Below are 15,835 nucleotides of genomic sequence, written 5' to 3'. Positions count from 1 at the left end.
TAGTCTTTGAGTCTTTGAGTCTCTCCTCTTCTAATCCTATTCTAGTCCTAGAGATTCTTCTAAACATTAGACTCCTTCTTGATATTTCTTTCACAGTTCATCATCACAGTTTCTCTTGATTCTAATCCTTTTCTGACTCGTCCTATGAACCAGTTCTTCATTTATTGTTTAAAAACAGGACTTGCAGTATGTCACTCTCCTGAGCAGAAACCTTTGGTAGCTAATTGCAGACTACAGACAGAAGCTCAGATTCCTTTGAATTACACTCCAAGATACTCCACAGGGTGAGTCCAACGCACCTGTGTCTCCTCACCTTCCACTGCTCACCAAACCGAGACTTCCGGCCCTCTCGGTCCCATCCTTACACTTCAATGAATGCTGGTTTTCTCCTGCATCACTAAGCATATAGCCTTTGTCTATATCCTACCTATATTTCAGGCCAGGCCTACATTCCTCTCTGCATGTAAATATTACTTTTCAAATTATTTTTCAGAATTGTAGTCTGGTCAAGAGTCTATCAGACTATTTCAGAAACAATGCACTCATCCACATTTGAATTTTTAGCGTCCTAATAAGTTGGCTGTGGTTTTGGCACCTACCTTCTATACAACTCTTACTGTAGAGCTTGTCTTTCCAAGTTTGTTACTAATTGAAGGCGGAGTCCATATTTTATTCATCTTCCGACTCATGTTAGAAACCCTTAGTAGAACCTAGTGTTTTAGCAGCCGCTCAGTGAATAGAGATTCACTGGGTCAGTCCCCATGAAAAAGTACCCAACGTTTTGCTTTCTTTGCTAGATCCCTGACACATCTTGCACCCTTCTTCTTTCTCTTTTCCCTAAGGTCTTTGGTCCTTGATCCTTTGTTCTGCCTCTTTTTATGGCCTCTATTGAGCCCTCACACTTGACATTGGTTTTCTGGCTTTCTTCCTCAACTCTGACTTACTTTTGCCCCATCCAACTGCTCTGACTGAACAGCTCACTAGACCAGCTTCATTCCCTGGCCCAAATTCTCTAGGAACTCTGCCCATTCTCCCATTGCACTACTGCAAAAGAGGGAATGAGATGACACAACTGTCCAGATGTGGCAAACATGTCATTTCTACCCTGCTTGCCCATCCCCTTCTGTAAAATCGCTAAAGATGTTTGTTTAAACCCACAGTGATTTTTTGGCTTGGCCAGTCCTGTGAGCTAGTGATTGCAAGAAGTTTGAAAAGGAAGAAGAGAATACCCAGTTAATCACTCCCAGTCAATCCTGTCTTATCCTTGACCTTGGATCTTCAGTTCTTCCTCTTGACCCGAATACAGCCAATCCCTATGTCCCATGCCCACCTATTTTCCTACATGGCAGTTTTTTAAGACTGTTGCTATCTTGGCATCAGACAGTATCAGTAGTGCTAGAACAGGCCTTGGACAAGAAAAGATCCTCGTCCCCTCTGCCACTGGTACCAATCTATGCCTCATAGATTGGGAACAAAGATGGCTCCAGGGGCATTGTATCATATTTGAACTAGACTGTCTAGCCATTTCTTGCTCGGCCTGGAGGTTGTCCATCCTCAGAAACAGTCCAGGCATAGCGCTCAGTAGTCCCCAGCTTTCCACACACACGTTCAAAGGATATCAGCGCGGTGACAACAGCGTACGCAGACCCCATTGCAAACGAGCCGGCGAAGATCCCCAGGAAATTCCCCACGGACCGGAAGAATGCTGCAGTGTCAAATGTATTTGGATTCTCCTTGGGGCTGTACATGGATATCGAACTGGAAAGAAAAGAGGGTGAAGGTTAGTCAGTGACTTCTTATAGCCCAAATACCAGAAGTCAGAAGTTAGCAGCCACTTCTGGGGAGGGTACCTTGTCCTGTGAGGTTAGGTGCTGGTTGGAAGAAGTCAGGAGAAACAGATGAGGACAGGGAGAGGCAGAGAAAGTAGAGAGCTTTCCCTTTCCTTACAGCCCAATCCCATGGTATCCATATATTGCTGCCAGTCAGTAAACATTTTTATATTGGAAGGGTCATAAAGAATATTGTTTCTGAGCAAACCAGGCATTAAAACATGGTAGGTGTATAAGGAATCTGCTGAGGAGATAGATAACTGTGAATTATTTAGTGGCCATATGTCTTCAGTGCTGTTATATATTCACAAATGCTCCTGATAAAAAGTGCACTTTTATGGCCTGTGCACAAATGGGCAATACAAATCACAGCATGCACAAAATATTCTGCTGTGATCTTGTCATAAACCACAAAGCATTCCACCTCTCCAGTGTAACCCTTCAGAATCAGAGCCCAGAGGATGCTTAGAGCATCACAGTATTAACCCCTGGGGAGAGACAAAAACCCTCATTTTCCCACCAAAACAAATGGCAGCAGCTGCTCGAGGTCATGTTTTATACCCCAATTCTGGTGGTTGCCAACAGATTTATTTCCATAGAGAAAAATCAATCCACCAATAGGCAGCCTGTTCGCTTAAATATTTTTGAGGACACCACATTTGTTATTTTTTTTTAACCAGGGCCTCAAGTCCCAGAAGGACAAGGTGCGTCCTATTTTAAGAAATATGAACTCCATATTGTAGCATTAAAATGAACAGATGTGCTAGAACCAGTAGCTTTGGGGAGATAAATGAAGTAACATTTCATTTTTTTAAATAGTTTTTCTTTTAATTATGAGGCCTTTAAAACTAATCAGGAAAATCAAGAGTTTTGTAATAGGTTCTGGAAGGGACTTTGTAGCAGTATAGAGAGCAAAAAGTACACTAGACACACTGACTTGAGATTAGATTGGATTTTACAGAGATGTAACTGAATCTTTTATGGTTTGGATGATTAGAGCATGTTAACTCTGATTTGACTTTCTGTATCTAGAGACTAGTTAAGGGGGTGGGGAAAGGGGATTCCAGTTTTTCTACAGGAAGATGTGTGCTTAAAAAAGTAGTTTTAAATGTTCTTAGTTTTTCCCTGGATGTCTTTAAACCCCTAAAGTAGGCCAAACACTTCTACTTTGATCATGTAATTGGATAAGGAAGATGAATGTGGATCTCAAATGGAGCCCTTGAAATGTATGCGAGAAAAGGATTGCCTTTGAAGTGTTTTCTCTTTGTAAAGTGTTGTGTCTTGCAGAAAAAAAAATTGAAAAGCAAACCCATATTTAGGTCCTTTGTATCTGACAGTCCTGAGAATGGGTGTATAACCCCACGGCCATTAGGAAACTTGGTGGCCAACACTGAAAAGCTTGGTGTGTGAGTTGACATTCACCAGCACATTTCTTCATTCCAGTGAAGGAACATAGTGATGAGAAAACATTCTATTTGCATTCTGCTTTTCCAAACAAAGAGTTTTGCATAGTAACACAGCTCTGTGAATAATTCTGTTAATTCCTGAGGCTACCAATAGATCTGATCTATAGAACAGGTACCTCTTCATCCCCATCTCCACCTCCACACTCCAGAAATTATTTTCTCTGTCCTTATACTTCTTGACCTTGGAGTACCATCATCACATCATTTGGCCATAGCAACATGTAATGTTACTTCCATTATTAATGTAATGTTTTTCTTTTTTTTTTAAAGATTTTATTTATTTATTTGAGACAGAGAGAATGAGATACAGAAAGCATGAGAGGGAGGAGGGTCAGAGGGAGAAGCAGACTCCCCGCCGAGCAGGGAGCCCGATGCGGGACTCGATCCCGGGACTCCGGGATCATGACCTGAGCCGAAGGCAGTCGCTTAACCAACTGAGCCACCCAGGCGCCCAATGTAATGTTTTTCTTTAAATCAACTCATTTTTATTCAACTGCAAGAGCTTTTATTAAAGAATATTTATGAAGTCATGGGTTTGATGTGCTAATTTTCTTTCTTCTTAATACCCATGAGACTATGTAACTATTACATTTGATGAAAAGTTCACCTGTGTGTCACCTACAATCATCTGGGTAACCGCACTGATTCTCAGCCTGCATTCTGGGAGTCATTCTCTTCCTGGGCTCTGATCCCCACCCAGTAGGGTATAGGCAAACTTCATATACTTCTTCCCTGTGATGTTGGATTTAACTTAAGGGGAAAACTTAACTTCCCTTGACTTATGAAGACTTGTCTCTTGAATGTGCTGCCCCTAAAGCTTCCTAGGATGTATGCACTGGATGCCCACTAAGGGTCTGGTGGTGCATTAAGTGTAGGGTGTTGGGGGGCAGGCAGGAAAGGGCATAGAGAAGAGAAGCAGAATTTGAGTAAATAAACATTTTACTGAACATATACAAGACGTATCTAGGCACAGGGGCCTGAGATGTAGATGACGACTAGCTCCAGTCATGGAGCTAAGTGTGATTTTTTGAGAGATATGTAACATTTAGTGGTACAAATGAGGCAAGAGTCACTACTTTAGATGAAAGGAGATGGCATTTGAGCAAGGAAGCAAGTCAACAGACAGTGATGGGAAGAGGGTACTTCAGGCAGTAGAAAGAGTGTGAGCAAAGGGAAGAAGGCAGATGAGTCGAGGACACTTCAAAGCAGAGCTATATAGTTATGGCTGGAACACAGGGACCATGTATGTGGGTACCTATGGAGGTAGAGATAGGTAGATGGCGTCACTCAGCTTTAAATTCCATGTGAAACATATACAAAAGTCCTCACATTTATATATCATTTTGTCCCCTTTAGGCCTGCATTATAACTTCATTTGATCCTATAACATTTCTGCCAGGTAAACAGGGCAGGTATTTTTATCCCTCCTTTTCTTTCTTCTTTTTTTTTTTTTAAACCAAACAAAGAAACTAAGGGTCAGAGAAATTAAGATCATAGAGCTATGGAGTTCAAAATGCAGATTTTTCGCTTCTTCCTTCAAAAATTGATCTTGTTGGGAGGAAAACAGGAAAAACAGGAACCCAAATCAGGATAGCTGAGTGCTGCACCGATTGTAAATGTAGAAGTTCAGGTACCAGAACCTTTAATTTCATCCCTGGATGGACCATGGGCAACACCTTCCTGTGTGCAAGGATAGAGCAGATTGCACTGTATGGGACGACAGCACCCTCTTCCCCACCTCACTAGACTGTGAGACTTGGGGCTTCTCATGGGAATCAGCTTTCAGGCCTGGCTCCTGGACCTGAGCTTTGCTGGGCCTGGCCTGGGTCTTGTTCTTCTTCATATGACCAGGACACAGACTGGTGCATGGCACGTGGCAGGCCAAATAAAGATGAATGAAATAAAGGCAGGATGACTGGAAAGTAGAAAGGAAAGGAAGAAGAAATACAGGAAAGAAGGAGGTCTGCAAAAGCTAGGCTTGAAATGAATCATCATCTACAAGATTTCCTTTATTAAGCAATGACTTTATATATTTACATTGTGGGTACTTTTAAGTTCATCAACCCAAACTGGAGGTGACACTTGAGACAACTTGAGCTTCAGATATCTGACCCTTATTGGCTCTATGGCCTTGGGCAAGTTATTTCATCATGCTCAGACTCAGTCTCAAAGTCTGTAAAATAGAAATATTAATAGTACTTATCTCCCAGAAATGCATGAGGATATGAGGTACATTTAAAACCTGTATATTTATCTTGTAGACTTTAGGGCCATCCATTGAGTACTGATTATGTGCATGAAAAATAAACACTCACTGAATGCTGACAATCATCACCACCATCATCATCATTCTGCTAAGAACTTCCATAAGCCTCACAATGACAGAGAACAGAGTGCTGTGGCTGAGCCAGGCCCCAGCTCCAACTACACAGAGATGGGGTGTGGCTCTCCTCCTGGCATACCAGGCTTCCAGGTTGCTGCAAGGAACTAGTCACTTTTGCATGGGAACAGAAGGATCTCCTGGGAGGACATGGTCATTGAAGTGAGGCTAAAATCTGTTCTGTTTATTGCAGAGCTCTTCACTCCATGGATCCACAAAGAAAGGAGCATCCTTGGCAGTCTGGGTAGGAATCTGTCTCAGGACAAGAACAGGCAAGGAGACTGAGCTTGTGTTGCTTCACCCCTAGTTAAGCGGCTCACCCCTCCTGGATGTTCTGTAGGCAAAGCCCTCTGGCTTCAGGTGAGGAGTGAGGTAAAGAGAGCAGGTAAAGAAAAGTCAGGCAGGTTGCATCTCTCCTGACTGCCAGGATTTTAGGAAGCTGTTCTTCTGGGCTCTAAATCCTGGTGAAGGAGGTACCTCTTTGGGCTCTGGTTTTCAGCTACAACATTAAGCCTATGGATTGTAGGGCAACAGCTGCAGAGGGTGCTTTCTGGAAACAAACAAGGGTTTGGGTAGCATATGTAGAGCTTTCCAACTTCACCCCAAGAGAGGAAGAAATAGCTGTTCCAGCAGTTGCAGCCCTTTGGACTTAAAAAGAAAATATTTCCTCCCCTGCACTGAGGGACATGCTTGGACCATTCGTGTATGCAAACATTGGAAGGGAGAGAGGAGAAGAAGAATTAAACTTTCTGCTAACCTGTCTGGTGCTTGTTCTCTGGGGCACTACTCTGAAGAGGCATTGTTTATAACACAAGCTGGTGAAGATAGATCTACAATCCCCATATTTCTGGAAAGAATATTTGGGTTAGATGAAACCAATATCCTTGAAAGTGCTATGAGCAGAAATACATAGTGGTGTTTAAATATTCATCTCATAAATTGGAAATAAGTCCAGGTTATTGATTCATTCTATTCAGGAAAAGATTACTCAGCAAAAACGAGTTTGATGATAGTATATTGTATCTGTTCTCAGAAATAAATGTGTGCAGCATCTTTTATTCAAAAATTTTGAAATGGATGAAATATCCCAATTCCTTTGATGAAAGCAACATGAATAAGGATCATGTTGCTCACTGTACCATTTAAGATTCACAGACAGGATCGCAACTCTGGTGTTTCTCAACATCCCATTATTTAATCTTTACGATGTTCCTTCAGGGAAGTCACCTGGCAGCTTAGGTAGTATTGAGAGCATAGAATCTGAGTCTGGGATCTGGGTTCAAATCTCAGTTCTGCCACTTACTGCCTGTGTGACCTTGAGCAAGTTACTTAATTTATATGCACCTTAGGTTCCTATAAAATGAGGATGATAACAATAGTAACCATCACATAAGTTGCTACAAGAATTCAATGAATTAATGTTTATAAAGCACTTGAAATGGCACCTGTAACATAGTAAGAATTAGACAAGCATTTCTTAAGTAAATCATCCTTCTTCAAATAACCCATTCTTCCCACTGCTCCTCCTCCTTCCTTTCTCTCTCTTTTGAACAGACAGTTTGGTTTACTTCTAAAACAAGTATCTCAAACTAGATGTCCAATCAGCACCTCAACTGAAACAGAACTGAGATGTCATCACCAATCTCTCTTACACCTGACTGGACTGGTCCCTGGTCTAGGATCACGGAGTGTCAGGGACCATTTGATCTTACAAATTGTTTTTTGTGGAATGGTGTATGACACCTATGCTCAATAAATACTAGTGATGAAGAAGAAGAAGGAGAGAGCAAGAAGAAGAAAAGGAGGAAGAGAAGAAGGTATTGCAATTATGCTGGAAGTGAAAATGATATAATGCAGGGAAAGTGTTCTCTAAATGGTACCACCATTACTGCCACCAATGCCATCCCCTCCATGACTCATGACTCTGACCTTCTTCCCATTTTGGATCCTACCCAGTCTTCTCTCTCCTGGTTCTTACAGTCTTTCTCAAGATCACCTGGTTTCTAACACCATCCACTTCGTTATTTTTCACTGCTACTGCTAAAATATTTTGCCTCACACTTACTCACTTAAACTACTCAACAACATCCTGCTCCTGGGCAGCTCTTCTTTCATTGGCCCTCCCAGCTCCCACAGTCTACTCTCTGTCCTGGGTGCCTGACTGGGACATCCTGCTTCTCCAACGCCCCAGTATAGTCTCAATTCTTTTGTTAACAAGAAATCAATGTCACTCAAAAACTTGCAAAAGGAAAATATTAAGCAAACATATCATTTCCCTTTCAGAATATTTGTTAATATAATCATTAAAGAAAAAAATGATAAAATGACTACTACAGCCAAAGATCTACAAAAGGACCTACCATTTTCTCTACCAAATCTTTAATCCCTAGCAAAAAATTTCTAACTGCTGACACCAGTTTATTATAGAATTCCTGATTAGTTGGGATATATATATGAAGTAGTTTATTTTTTTTCCCAATTACTGCTTCCAGCTGTACTACATCAAATCCTTCTTTGTGTGGGTAGGTAGTTCCATTAATGATGTCTTAGCCAAATTCCATTATTCAATTCCTTTTATTTATTAAGGCTTGGTACAGTCTAGCTTAAAACCTAAATCTTCAAAGCGGGATTCTTCTTCGCCCTGCAGAATATTCTAGAGCAGCAGGCAGGATGACTTGGAAGGGAGGAGAGGCAGAAGAGGTGTTCCTCTAACACACTTCTGGGTACCAGTGTCCCCTGGTGTTGGAGGCACAGAGGAGGGATGGGGGACCAAGCTTGTTCCCGCTCAATCCCTCTCTTAGAGACCTCTGCTGACATGGTAGCACCTGTATTTTGCTGAGAATCCCCTCACAGGGACCACTCAATCTTCTATCTGCCCTGCCAGCTATGTACATTTCCAGCCCTTTGCTATGGCTTGGATCTGGGGCCATTTGGGCAGTGTCGTGGCTCTCATCCTTCTTTTGACCTCCAATCCCCTTTATTGGGCCATGGACCACTGTGCCAGGTGGGTTCACCTTGGCCACTTCCTAAACACACCAAACCAGGGAGCTATCAGGTCCTGCTGACACAGACCATTCCAGCTGATTCCTTTTAGAGATCTCTAGGCCAGTCTCCATGTTCTTGTGTACTCCCCCTCCAAGAAACCACATCCAAGAACTTCCTTCCTTTACTCTGTTTTGAGAGGGCCTTAGCCCCTCCATAGTTTTCTCCACTGGGGAATGAGCTGGCAAGGCCTCTTCTTGCAGGTAGCCTTAGCCTATTGGGTGATTCCTTCCAGTGGAGTCCCTTCCACTTGACTTAGGATAGAGGAAGCACCCCGATGGACAGAGGGAACAGCTTCACACCTCAAACACTGCAGTCTCTCCAAGGATGACCCCATCCTTCCCCATCCCTTTTATATACCAATTTGAGGCAAAAAAGATGGTGGGGAGGTTGAAGGAAATGAGGCTAATTCTGTTGCCAATTAAGCTAGTTGGGAGGTGTGGCCTTAACTGCTGGGGAAAGCTGCTGCTCTTTAGCGTGGAGCCATTTATCAGCCTTTGTTTGCAGCTTTGCTCCTTAAACCCAAGTTGGCAAACAGGAAAAGGCCCACAGGATGACACAGCTTGTGACCTTTACATCAGGGTGCTTCTAGCTTTTTCTTCCTATCTAGAATTGCTTTGTCTTTCTGCTCTTAAAGATACATTTTTAAGGAGAAACACAACACAGAGGGGCAATGAAAATTTGTAAAAGCTCCTCTGTTTAGTTGGCCCTGAGTGTCACAGGTTAGAAACAAAGTAGAAGAAAACTAATTACAGTACTATTTTGTGTTTAAAATTTTTTGGTCCTTAAAAAAAATAAGTAAATAAATAAAAAATAAAACAAGTGGATCCTTATCTATTATTTATCTTTTAATAACTGTACCAACCTGCCCTTTCTCAAGAAGTTGCTTAATTATGAATAAGGAATTGATTTTTATGGGGCCAAGAATTGTGTGTACACATTGGAATTCATTCTGGCATCTGCCTGCCCATTATTCTGGCTTATGTTCTGCCAAAGGCCAATGAAGCTCTGTCAAGAGGACCCGCTGTAAAACATAATGACTTCAGGAATTGGGGGCATTCCAGGCACCCTGGGAGGTTAGAAGAGCTGCCTCTTAGTAATAAGAGGTTCTGGCCAGAGGTTTGCTGAGCTTGAGTTAGAACCACCAGGTTTCACCTTCCCAAGGGCCAACCACCCTGCAGGGTGGAGAGTCATGTTTGCAGAGGGCACATTAATAACTCTTTCAGCTTCGGGAAGACCACTTAGTTAATGACTTTGCTCCCTGAGAATCCAAATTCATACCAAGGTGTGACTTTCCAAATCCTTGACAAATATTTTGCTATTTTGATATCTGGCACAAAAGAAAAAGACAAGGGGAATTCTGTGGGAAGTATGAGTTAGTCTGTCATAGCTGCCCCCAGAATAATACAGTTTCATGCTAAACTTTCTGATCCACTCCATCAACAAATACTTACTAATCACCTACTATGTGCAGATATTGTTCTAGGCACTAAAGATCTAGCAGGGAACACAACAGAGCTTCTAACCTCATGTTTCTTATATTCCAGTGGAGAAAACAACATAAAAAATAGCTAAGCAGATAAATATATGATTTAATGACAGAGGTTGAAAAGAACCATAAGGCAGCATGAGGGGATGGGATAGAGAGTGATAGGGAAACTGCTTTAGTTAGGGTGGTCAGAAAAGGCTTTTCTGAGAAAGATTATTATCTGAATGAGACCTGACAAACCACAGCAGACCACAGGAGAAGGAGTTGGGTGGTTGAAGAGGAAGATGGAAGGAAGGAGGAGAGTTTAAAAGATAGATGGATTTAGTAGAAATAGCTTCAGTGAGCATTTGGAATGTAGTCATGCAGAGGAAGGACTGGCCTCGTTTTTGGGGTTTCCAGAGGTAAGATAAAGCCCAAAAGTAACAACATCATAGGGAGAAAGATTTTAGTTTTATATTTGAATACAAAATTTCCTAATTTTTAGATCTGATACAAAAGGAAATGGGTTCTAGGAAAGGGTAGTGAGTTCTCTGTCGTTGGAGATACTTAAGCATAGAATGAAAGAGTTACTTTCCAGGGTGCTATGGAGAAAATTCATGCACTGCATATTGGATAATGTGGCCTCTAGGGGCCTCTCACCCCAAGAGTTATTGATTCGCTACCTATTATTTTCCAACTTCCTCCAAGAATACCAGGAGAGAGATGTAGGGTGCTTGGCTTTCTGTGCTAATCCAAATCCTGCCACTGGAAATGGCAAAGCACTTAGTGAGTAAGAAGCAGTACTGTCCTGCAATGGGGACACAATGAAGGCACCGATGATTTAGGTTGGAACTGGGTTCATAATGACATCAAGAACAGTTACAAATTTCAGCATGGAATAAAGCCTTTGACAGATTCCTAAGTGGCTCTGCTCCATTAAGTTCCAACTTTAAGGTGACAAAGAGAGCCCTGAGTTTAAAATTGGTTAAAAGGGAAGAAGAGTTAAAGGAGGTTTGTTATGAATTATGTGTGCATTTTCTTTGAAAGGAGATCTTAAATTACTTTGCAATTTAGTCTGAAAAGTCTTGTCAGAATTGAATTACTCTGTGGGCTTTGAGAAATATTCTCTTATACCCAATATTGAGAGGGAAGTGAATTTGAGATAGTCTTAAAGATAAAAGTAACTTGCAAATACTCTTCTTTTATTTTGTTTTCTCTCTTTCTTTTCTGAGGCAGAAGTAGGAATTTGAATCCCACTACTGTGAGCCTATTTAAAAGAAAGAGAGACTAATTCTTACGATCTAATGGGAATTTCAACCCTTTCTCCTACTTTTCAATTCTTTTAATCCTCACTAATGAAATCTTAGCTCCAAAGAGTACTGTGATATGTGAAACTTTTAGTCATAATAGATATAAAAAGATATAGAAAAGTAGGCTAATAGCCACTAAAGATGGAAATCTAGTTAAAATTAAAATATAATCATTAACAGGGGCAAGCAGGACCAAATATTAATCCCCAAGGTTGAAATGGAGAAGGGGGTCAGGGGCTCCAACATTTATTCAGCACTCCAAATACTTACTATTTCCTGTATTCTTACTATGGAGCATTCACTATGTGTCAGGCACTATGGTAAGCATTTTTATAAGCATTATCTCATTCAACCATCACAGGATCCCCTAAAGTAAGTGCTATTGTGATTTCCATTTTATAGATGAGGGAATTATGGCTTAGATTGAATAACTTCATATGTTTCACCTCATTCAATCCTTCCAACAATCTAATGAAGAAAGCATTTACATTTTGGAGATACACCGACTCAGGGAAATCATTTGCCCAAGGTAACTCACTAGTAAATGGAGCAGCAGATATTCAACTCAGATCTCATCAGTTGCAAGTCTGCGTACAACGCAGGCAAGAAAGTGGGAACATCGAGATCTATCACCTGAGTGTGTCCACAGATAAATAACTCACAAGTGTTTTTGCCTTCACAGGAATGAAGAAAAGGCCACTCTCAGGAGTTTAAGATTTTAGGACTTCTAGTTGTAATTTGTAAGAAAAAAAATTGCATTAGGTAGTGTATTCATTTCAATATGAGGAGCTTTGCTGACAACCTGGTACAGCTTCCAGGACAGGATTTTTTCATGGAGACCCCTCTTCCATATTAAATGGCTTTAATATCTTGGCATTCACACCAACACCAGCTCAGGTCCATCATCCCATGCGGTTGTTCACCCTGTGTTCCCACATGGTGACTTCTGTCTCTTTATAGTAATTACTTATCCATGTTTCAGGGTCTTCACCTGAAGAATGGTGATGATAACAATTACACCTCCTTTACAGAGTGGGATTAACTGTGTCAATATGTGCACAGTGTTTCTACCTGGAATATAGAAAGCACCCCATAAATGCTAGCTGCTATTATTGTTGTTACTGTTATTTGTATTAGTATTATTGTTGGAATGATTGCTATATCGTTCACCATTTGCTCAAAAGAAATTGATAAAAGCTGAGCTCTATTTCTAGGAAGATGGAGGCATTTAGGAATTCCAGTTAATGTGTCAGAACATTTTAAGAATCTTCTGGAGGTAAAATGAGCAATACATTTAGAGTTAGATCAAATACTGAATTCATCTTTTTCTTAATGAGGCCTGTAGAGCAGAAGGCTACTGGGATAGTATCAAACAAGGAGATGCATGTAAATCGTTAACAATAGCTAAGCACAAAAGATCCATGGTTGTCTTGCAAATCCAATGGAGCTGAACTTCTAGCAGCCTTGCCAGAGAAGGGGACACAAAGATAGACATACCACAGAAGTCCTGTTGTTATACCTAAGGCAAAAGAAGTTCACGAACAGAGGGTGTCTAATGAAGTTGTGTGGGATTGCTGATTAGCAACAATCAAGGAAAAATCATGAAACCAGTGGAGTTTGCTTTTATGGCGACCACCAATTCACAGCTCACTGCATGCTACATAGAGATAAAAAAGAATCTGAAAATGGGCACTTGCTTGCCTTGGGGCCTGCAGTGTTTCAGACATGCTGTGTGCCGAGGACAGAGAGTGGCTGAATGAAATGCTAGTTTCCTCTGGCTGGGTCAAAGGACTTTTCATAGACAATGGGCTGCCTTCCTAATCTGAGTGCCTTTCATTCCCACATTAGACAAATCCCACTCCCATTATAAACGGTTTCCTGAGACAGCCTGACAGAGTTTTACCTGACAACAAGGCAACTCCTGGAAAATATTGGCAGAGATCAGCTCATTCTCCCAGACCCTTTCCCTGCTCTTCCATTTATCAACATTTAAGTGAGTTTCTGGGCCCCAAATCACAAATTAATTTAATTAAGAATCTGCACCTATCTTTTTGGAGTTAAAGATAATCTTGCTTGAGTTCAAGGGTATCTTAGGGGGCAAAGCGCATAGTTATCTTCTTAAACTAATGTATTTTACCAAGATAGTTGCCTCACTGCCACAGATTTCAATTTTGTGTTTGAAGCATGGGACCTACAGACCAACAAATTCCACCAAAGTTTTGCTTCTACATAATGTTTTCATATTACATTATATGTGTCTAGTAGTTGTTATCAAGTAAATATTGCAGAATCCTTAAGTTTCACAGAAGAGTCATTTTTGATAGTAGATCTTTAGGACACAACTTTACCTGGGATAAGAATATGGACTCTGAGGTATATTTGAATCTCAAACCGATACAACCTGTAAGAATTAAGAGATTCCTAACTCAAGCAATTAATAGGCCTTTCTTACCCCATGCAGTAAAGATAGTTACTAAGAGTGGAGTCAGAAGCCAAGCATAGGATAAACACTTCATTTACCAAGGCCATCGCTGAGCTATGGAGCATTATAAGCTACTGCTCAGCACCAGGAGTTAACACCCTGGGCCCTGAAGTAGTCTTGAAGAATCAGGAGAATGATTTTTGCACATCTAGGCAGACAACAGCTCAGAGGCTTGGGGAACATGCAAGCTGGATGATTTGGTCAGGGACTGGGGTGAAGGGAGGTCAGGGGAAGGCTTCACATTAGAAGCAGTTTAAGCAAGCCACAGTGAGTACATAAACAACCAGCAAGGGGGCTGGGAAATCAATGATTCAAGGAGTCCAGGGATGTGAACCCAACATAAATCCACACGTGCACTTTTCTGGAAAGCGATTCCTTAACTTTCATCACCTTCTCCATTTAGTTCATGACCTCAAGAAGGTTAAAAACCACTGACGCATGGGTACACATATACTGATGGAGGAACTGCGGGGCGGGGGGGGCTGGTTAAAAGCTGAGTCAAACAGTGAATCTGCAGAAGGGAAGATAAGACGGAGAATCAGATAACCATTGCAAGGCACAGGAAACAGGAGCACCTTGGTAATGGAGGAAAACTTATACCTAAGTCACGGCCCTTTTGTACACATATCCTGATGGGGTAGGGACTATATACGGCTGCTCTGGGCTAGCAGGCAATGTACGGAAGAACATAAGGGAATAATGACAGGTCAGAAAGAGTGGCAATTCCTGACATCTAAGTATGTCTGGATAGAAAGTTGAGGTTTTGAGAGTTGTATTGCACAGTCGTAAATGACAGACTTAGGAACTATAACAGCTCACAGTTAACATGTGGCCTGGATCAATCCTACTCCCTTTTCATGGTTTAGCTTATGTCAATGTTATTGATTCAACACATCCAAAGTCACATGCCAAGACTCACTGTCACCACCACTACCAAGGCTTGGCTTTCTGTAGGTCAACCGGAACATGTGAGACACAGCGGGCTTGGTTCAGTGTGCCCATGGGAAGATCTTCGAAAGATCTTGTCTTTGTTTCTAGGTTATGAGAACAAATGGGACAAAGGGGCTGAAGCTCCCCCAGAAATTTAGGGGAGGAATGTTCCTTGAGGGCTAAATTATGAAATAAGTAACACAATGGCAATAGAAAGCACGAGGGCTGCAGGTATCCGTTTCCAAAATGGGTTAAAACAAGTGAATTTTTCCTGTGTTTGTAAAGGAAGAAGCACATAGCCAGGGTGGGTCAGGAGGAGAAGAATAGAATTACTCTTCTACCCATTTAATGGGTGTGCTATTGGCTGGTGCTGAACTGTACTTCTTGGGACTGAGGTTACATTGAAATTGCAAAGTCTTTGAGAAAAAGGGCAGAATTCAATAATTATACCTACTGTCTCCTCTAGATTAAGTATATTCATTAGATTTTTATTCAAATGTATTACCACCTTCTTGGTAAATTCCAGTTTTTAAAAAATGCCTTAGGGCCATTGTTAGAAAGCATCCAAATGGAAACAGAGGTGAGCCGGTGATAGGAGAGGAGAATGCCATTTAGATGAAAATAATAAAGGACTGTGGCTGCATTCAGATTCATTAACGGTGTGTGTGTGTGTGTGTGTGTGTGTGTGTGTGTGAAAGAGAGACAGAAACTCCAAAAAATCTTATGCTGAGAAATAGCGAAATCCCTGTTTTTGTGTGTGAAAAGCCTGCTTTAGCACTTAATGCTAATGAAACTTCAGCAGGAGGAGGTCAATGCATAATTAGAGATTATAGCACCATAAATGCTTATGGAATGTAATGGTAAAGGCCTAGGTAACATCATCACAGGAACGTATGATAATCCCTGCAGACCCGATGCCAGAACTCGG

At 41.4% G+C, this 15,835-nt stretch overlaps 1 protein-coding gene across 1 annotated transcript in view; it reads right to left on the bottom strand.

The window, feature by feature from the left end:
- SLC9A9 (solute carrier family 9 member A9) overlaps positions 1–15,835 on the bottom strand; it is a 554,145-nt gene that overhangs the window by 312,342 nt on the left and 225,968 nt on the right. Inside the window, exon 7 of the mRNA XM_021678860.1 lies at positions 1,620–1,758. Within this exon, the coding sequence (XP_021534535.1) occupies positions 1,620–1,758 (139 nt within the window). The remainder of the gene's footprint in view (positions 1–1,619; positions 1,759–15,835) is intronic.

The sequence above is a fragment of the Neomonachus schauinslandi genome, chromosome 1 (genome assembly GCF_002201575.2).
Source record: "Neomonachus schauinslandi chromosome 1, ASM220157v2, whole genome shotgun sequence".
NCBI lineage: Eukaryota > Metazoa > Chordata > Mammalia > Carnivora > Phocidae > Neomonachus > Neomonachus schauinslandi.
The sequence above is the reverse complement of the archived record's forward strand: the minus strand, read 5'-3'. Positions and strand labels throughout refer to the sequence as shown.